At 36.8% G+C, this 6,877-nt stretch overlaps 2 protein-coding genes across 2 annotated transcripts; one reads left to right on the top strand and one right to left on the bottom strand.

Annotated features, from left to right (window-relative positions):
* The first annotated feature begins 265 nt into the window (after positions 1-265).
* Positions 266-903, top strand: LOC121309559 (late histone H2A.2.2-like). The gene has a single exon (XM_041242545.1). The coding sequence runs from the start codon at positions 346-348 to the stop codon at positions 760-762; it is 417 nt and encodes a 138-aa protein (XP_041098479.1). The 5' UTR covers positions 266-345; the 3' UTR covers positions 763-903.
* A 4,393-nt stretch (positions 904-5,296) lies between these two features.
* Positions 5,297-6,724, bottom strand: LOC121309558 (procathepsin L-like). Its single transcript, XM_041242544.1, has 4 exons — positions 6,464-6,724; positions 5,990-6,158; positions 5,599-5,716; positions 5,297-5,494 (listed from the first exon to the last, which is right to left on the bottom strand). Exons 1-4 carry the CDS (start codon positions 6,707-6,709, stop codon positions 5,395-5,397), a joined length of 633 nt encoding a protein of 210 aa, XP_041098478.1. The 5' UTR covers positions 6,710-6,724; the 3' UTR covers positions 5,297-5,394.
* Between the last annotated feature and the right edge of the window lie 153 nt (positions 6,725-6,877).

Genomic DNA, 6,877 nt, shown 5'->3' with positions numbered 1-6,877 from the left:
CATGTTACCATCCGCTTGAGTTTTGTTTCCCAAATAAAGGTTTTTGCAATCTATATTTAAAAAAAAAAAATTAAATTAAATTAAACCATGTTTTGTTTGCCAATTTGCTTTCAACCTTGAATGTTTCTTTCTGGTTTTAATGCAGTCAAAAAAAAAAAAAAAAAAAAAAAAAAAAAAAAAAAAAAAAAAAAAAAAAAAAAAACCATACCATCAACAAGGCCCAAAATATGCAGATTATCCATGCATGTAGTAGAATGGGTGCATTTTAAATTCCCCCGATATTGTATACACTGTAAATGAGGATGTTTCTAACTTGTATTCTTTTAGATTTGATCAACTTTTGAAATGTCTGGACGAGGGAAGAAGCTTGCAAAGCCGAAATCCGAAACCAGGAGCCGTTCATCTAAAGCGGGTCTCCAGTTCCCTGTGGGCCGTATTCACAGGCTGCTGCGAAAGGGTAACTATGCACAGAGGATTGGCTCTGGTGCGCCGGTTTACTTGGCAGCAGTGTTGGAGTATCTGACTGCGGAGGTGCTGGAGCTGGCAGGCAATGCTGTCCGACAGAATGGGAAGCATAGAGTTATGCCCAGACACATCCAGCTGGCAGTAAGGAACGATGAAGAGCTCAACAGACTGCTGGGAGGGGTGACCATCTCTGAAGGGGGAGTCCTACCCAACATTCAGGCTCAACTTCTCCCAAAGAAGACTAAAAAGCCCTCTCCCGACGACGGCAGCAAAGACACTCAGTCTCAAGAGTTTTAGAAATAGGACTCCAAACTGGGTGGGGGGGGGGAGATAGTATTGTGGGTATTTTGTTGTACTTTTAATATCGATAAATAAAGAGATTTCTTTTATATCCAGAAGGTATGCGTTTTCATCTGTTTTGAAACGATTTGGGTTGTGGCAGATTTCAATTGCAATTTTGATGCTGAGGAAAGGTGTGATTTTTAATCTAGAGGCAGATTTCTTTCTGTTCTCTTGCCCCCTCCTCCAGTTTCCTTTGTTGGCCTATGACCTTGGGTTTTATGATCCAAAAAAAGGATACTGCAACAGTTTTCTTTAACCTGAGTTTTATTGTGAAGCCATATATCCGTAAATTGGCTAAAAAGCAAGAATTTTGGACAACCACTATGTGGTGCCTTCTAACTTATGCCCTTCTAACAGTGTTGGCTAATATAGTACTATAACACAGCACAATAAACTGAAGTCCTCTGAAGCAGGTTCATTCTAATACTCAAACATAAACTAAAGCATATCCTGACCAAGTTTTCTTTCTTCAGAGAAACCTGGGTGATTGCTGCAGCCTGGATGCCTCCATATTATATAGCCCAGGTTGTGATGCTCATGATTAGATAATCACTTCTGTAAGTGTGAAAATATAAGTTGTCATACAGACATTACCCCCCCCCCCCCATTACTATGCTAAATAACTTTAATTGAAGAATTTCCTGTGTAAGTTTTGGCCAATGTATTCTAGATACATTAAATGTAAGTGTTAAGTAAATAAATTTGGACAGGCTGGCTCTACTTACATATCCAGATACAATTAATAAACTATGCTGGGTTGGTTCTCTTCATAGATGTATAAATATAAGTAAAAACAAGCAGATGGTCTCCATATATCCTCAGATTGAGGCACTTAAAATACATTTTTAAGACTAATTAGACAAGCAGTTATACAGATGCAAAACTGTAAAGTATGACATACTGTATATGTGCCCCTTCCTGGTAACAAGATTGAATGAGACAATGTTATACAGTAGCAGAAAGTGACAGACTTTTTTTCTGATGTCTTTAACTACTGATAGAAGGCTTGTGTTATATTTTGTAATCATTAAACCAGGGTGTAATTTGCTTTTGTCCGCAGCTGATAATTAGTAAATATTCCCTGTAGTGAATCTAAAATGCTGCATCAGTGTAAAGCTGTTGCTGCAGATACCAAACTTAAGGCAAAGAGACACCCTCCCCGCCCTTCTCCCTCCCCCCACTGTATCCTTCCTCCTGCTCAGACTGTTATTAACACACAGACTTCCAAAACAGTCAAACCTTCTTTACTTCGTTATTTCCTGTCTTCCTGTTTCCGTTTAGGGCGAACTTCAGTAACAGGAGTTTAGTGCTGGGGTAGATAAATTCTGCACTTGTAAGTCAGGAATTTGTTCCAACCATTACCTTAATTAGTCAAATCAATTAAACCCCTTAACAGGCCCTGAACAGCTTAATCATTTCATTATACCTAAATACAAATTTAGAACTAGCTTTAATAAATTATTCAGTTGATTGGAAGCATCTAAACTTTTTAAACTTAATCTAGTTCTGTGAGGTGCAGACTGAGGCATAAGTATAACCTCCTAAGCCTGGTTCCAAACCTCTGCATTATATATACAAACATCTTTATTACACTGTCTGCTTACCCATTCTCAATGTCATTCATTAGCTGCATTCTTGTCCTAATGTATTCATGGTCAACTAAGGTTACTTGGGATGAATTCCAGGTACAGGAAATAGTTGTTCATAACCAGGTTGTACAATGTTAAAAAAGGGTGTTAACACTGTATTAATTTCTGCCTGGTTTTCAGGCAGATTTGCCAGAAATAATTGACAACAACAAGCGTTCTGTTTAGTATGGCATCTCTTCAATAATTGAAAATTGTACCAAAAAAATAAAAACAAGTTTAAGTGGGGCATTTTTGTATTTAAAAAACAGTTGCTTCTATGTGAATGTGATGAATACCTCCAGCAATATTTTTGTATTCCTCTGCAGCTTGAGGGATAATAAAGACATCTGCTTTCAAGCATTCTCATATACAGGATATGACCTCTTTATTAGGGATGAAAATCCATCCTACATACCTCCCTCTGTCTTGTTGTGGTTGACACAGCTTCCTGGTTATCATGCCCCTTACTTACTCATTACAGAATGAACTAACAACTAACGGACCCTGGTCCTATATACTCAACATGACTTATAAACAATAAATAACACCATATTAGCTCAGTGTGCCAATTTCTTTTAAAATAAACCCTGAATGAAATTGATTTCGGTTTCAATACTAGGGTCTCATGAACAGTGGAGCTAGAGGCTTAACCAGTACACAATGTGTGTAAGACACATACATACTCAGGGCTAGTAGTCTTGCGCAGTGTTTGATTCAAGCAAGTAATGACTTTAACAAGAAGCTTGATGCACATTAGAAACAATAAATGCATAAAGTCTGTTTATTTATGTGGATTTCCAGAAATGATTATACTGTACTCTATCTTCTGGTAATGTTTTTTTTTTTTTTTTTTTTTTTTTTTTAAATCTGTGTTAACAGAATTCTGATGCTGCTATTTTTGTGTTACTTTAGTTATATGGTTAATTTAATTCTGTTTTTAGCTTTTATAATACAGTTTGTTGCTCAATACAATATAATGGAAGTATTAACTTGTGACACTGCTAGTAAAACTGAGACCAAACCAACTAGCAGGGCACTGACAATGTATCATTAAGGGCACACTCCGTTCTCGTTCTCTTCAAATGGAAATAATGGGTTGGTTTAAACTGGACAGTAACTGCATGGAAGACATACAAGGCTGAAAAAAATGTAAAGGTTGATGCTTATTTATCTTTTGATGCTGAAGTACGATAAAAAACAGAAATGCAATCAAAGCCTCACAAACATTGATTAGTGTGTTCTGTAAATTCAATGCGAGTGCATTGATTTTAATATCCTTAAAGATGCTTTCATGTTTTATACTAATTATTCCTACATGCACATATTTATATGTATTGCTGCATCAGATAAAATGGATTACTGCTCATGTTTATTTTTTGACAATTTTTAATTAAAAAAAAAAAAAAAATGAGTCAGCACAGCGTGATTCCCAGCCATGTCTGGACATGAAAACAAATCACGCTCTTAGCAAGGACTGTTGCAACAGGAAATGCCATGAAGGGTAACATGCATTCAAAACATTGTAGGTGGAACTGAGCTCCATTAGATACCTATTTTGGAGTACTGCTGCGGTTTTACTGTTTACCCTTCTTCTATGGATACATTCCTGAACGCAGCTTAATCACACCCATCTGGAAAACGTGTGTATACAGACGTGTAAAACAGCAATTTACTGAGCCACTCGGCTTCAGTCACATAATGGCAGTACACTTCTTGACAAAGAAAACAAAAAGGTGGAAGTTATGACATAAAAATAAAAAAAAATTAGTACATACTGAAAACACATATCACATTCAAAACCAGGAAGCCATTTGGTTTTCCAAATATATTACTATAAACCACCAAGATACAAATGTAATTGGAAAGATAGCCAGGGGACTAATCTTTGACAGAGAAACAAGGGAGAAAAGCAAATGATTTTCTTTTTCTAGTTTAACATGTAATACTTTACCTCACAAGATGCATGTCAAGGTTTGAAATTTTGCAATCTTTATACATCTGTGGTAATATTAAAGCTCTAAAAATATGTCAAGTGCAGACCAGGGTTTCCTCAAGCAATCACATCAAACCCTCTTATTAACCTTAAAATGTTGTCACTAGTCATGGTTTGGGCATCTTAAATTGTCACTATTCCCCACCTTTAAAATGACTACTGGCCAAACCACTAATTTAAAAAAAAAAAAAAAAAAAAAAAAAAAAAACATTGTAATGAATGTCAGATGATAGAACACACAATAGTCAAAGAGTGTGCTGGACAGGCAGTCCTAAGTGGACCCTTTCTCATGCAGCATTCACTACATTGAAGACAGCATGTGTGTATATATACATTATTTAGCAGATGCCTTTATCCAAGGCAACTTACAGACACTAGGGTATGTGAACTATGCATCAGCTGCACAGTCACTGTGAACATCTATCCAAAGAAGTTAACAGGAGCCACGTAAGTTACGCGACTTGCCTCACGGGTCAGAATGAATTCAGTGGCTTAACCTGGATTTGAAACCAGTGACCTCCTGGTACAAGCCTTTATTCAACAAAGCCACACAGCCTCCTGTTCAAATGAAACCTCAGTAAAGAGCAGTTCAGCCAGTTGGTTTCAAATCTTTATTTAAACAAATATAAGATTGTGCACTGCACAGTAAATCACAATTAAATAAAAGCTGAACAATTCCCTAAAAACAGAAGACACTGTGCAATGTAAAACACCCTAATATTTACATTATCTTGAAAGCAAATTAAAAAAAAAAAAAACACAGTGGTGGGTGTAAGCACTGTGTAATTCAGAGGTGTTTTTACCAACACAATACCACTTAAAACAAAAAATTAAAAAAAAAAAAAAAAAAAAAAAAAAAAAATCTTAAAACTAGGTTTTGCACATGTTCAAGCGTTGTTTGGGCCTTAATATAGGTCATGGTCCATTAATCTTGCAAAGATCTTTTGAAACTAGATTCAGTGCAGATTACACCAGAGGGTAGCTTGCTGATGTAGCAATTCCACAGTGGTTCTTCCTATCTTTAGCCATGTAGATGAAGCCTTTGTCACCCCACTTCTCACTCCAGCTGCAAGAGGAGAGAAAAAAGTCAGCATTTAGATTTAGTACATCCAATTTGTTTTTGCACCCTTAAAAAAAAAAAAAAAAAAGCTACAGCCAAGGCATTCTTACCTGTTCTTGACAATCCAGTATTTCTTCCCATCTACATCTTCTCCTTGGAATCCATAACCTACAACTAGCACACCATGGTCCAGCTCTTCACTACTACATTCTGGTTCATAGTAGATACCTGAAGAAAAGGTTATAATTGGTTTACAATACAAAGTCATAACCATTTTTCATCTACAGCTTAGCACATCTTCTAGCTTTGAACACCTAAGCTGCTATAAACCAGAAGAGGCATCTTTGTAAAATTACAACACTGGGCTACCAGATGTGAGCTTGAACACAGCCAAAATGGGTATCTGGTTATTTTCTACCAACAGTTATACCCAATACCAGCTTACATATCTACAGTGGTTTCACAGATCAATAAACAAATGTTAAAAATGATTAGTCTTACCAGACTGGTAGAACTGGAATGACTGATGGCCAGCATCAATAGCTACAGAAACTGGTCCAACAGATGCAACCGCTTTCATCAGAGCATGTTCTTTACCACTTGGAACATCTACAAAGCCAGTGTCATTAGCAGAGTTGTACTTGGGATCATAATGGCAGGGCTGGTCATCCTGGGAAGAAAATTACATTTATAAAAAATAAATTAAAAATCACTTTGCAAATCTGCATGCAATTGATTCTAGACTACAGTGTGGTTTAAAACTTGCACTAGAAAGTGAAAATTAACATTGTATTACAAATATATGTTCCAACTAAACAAAACATGAACATAGTTTACTGTACTCTTCACCACCTACTAAATTCACAGACAACTACTTCACTGAAACCAAATACATTGGATGAAGTTTTCAAAAGCTTACGATCATGCTAAAAGTGTCCACCACGATTGAAAGTTGTATATAGTTTGTCCACTTACAGTTCCCACATATGGGTAGGACTCTTCAGAATCCAAGCCGTTGTTGTCCTTGATATACTGGAAAGCCTGATCCATTAAGCCACCATTGCACCCCTCGTTACCCTCGGGACGAGAGCAATCCACAAGATTCTGCTCGCTCAATGAAACCAGCTTGCCAGACTTCCTGAAGTGCTGACCCTCCAAAGCACCAGTGGTACTGAAAGCCCAGCAGGAACCACATTGACCCTGAAATGAACAGCAATACATTTGACAAAAAAAATATGATAGATATAGATATAATGTGGCTTTCAAAGTATTGGAAGGAATAACATGACAGGATTAACATAGCTACTACCACTGCCCTCAAATAGGAGTATTTGAAATATCTGATGGTACAGTACTAGTCCACTTAGTAGTGTCCCTCCTGTACCATTA

Source organism: Polyodon spathula, unplaced genomic scaffold (assembly GCF_017654505.1).
Source record: "Polyodon spathula isolate WHYD16114869_AA unplaced genomic scaffold, ASM1765450v1 scaffolds_1325, whole genome shotgun sequence".
NCBI classification, from domain to species: Eukaryota; Metazoa; Chordata; class Actinopteri; order Acipenseriformes; family Polyodontidae; genus Polyodon; species Polyodon spathula.
Note: the sequence above shows the minus strand (reverse complement) of the source record. Positions and strands in the feature narration are given on the sequence as shown.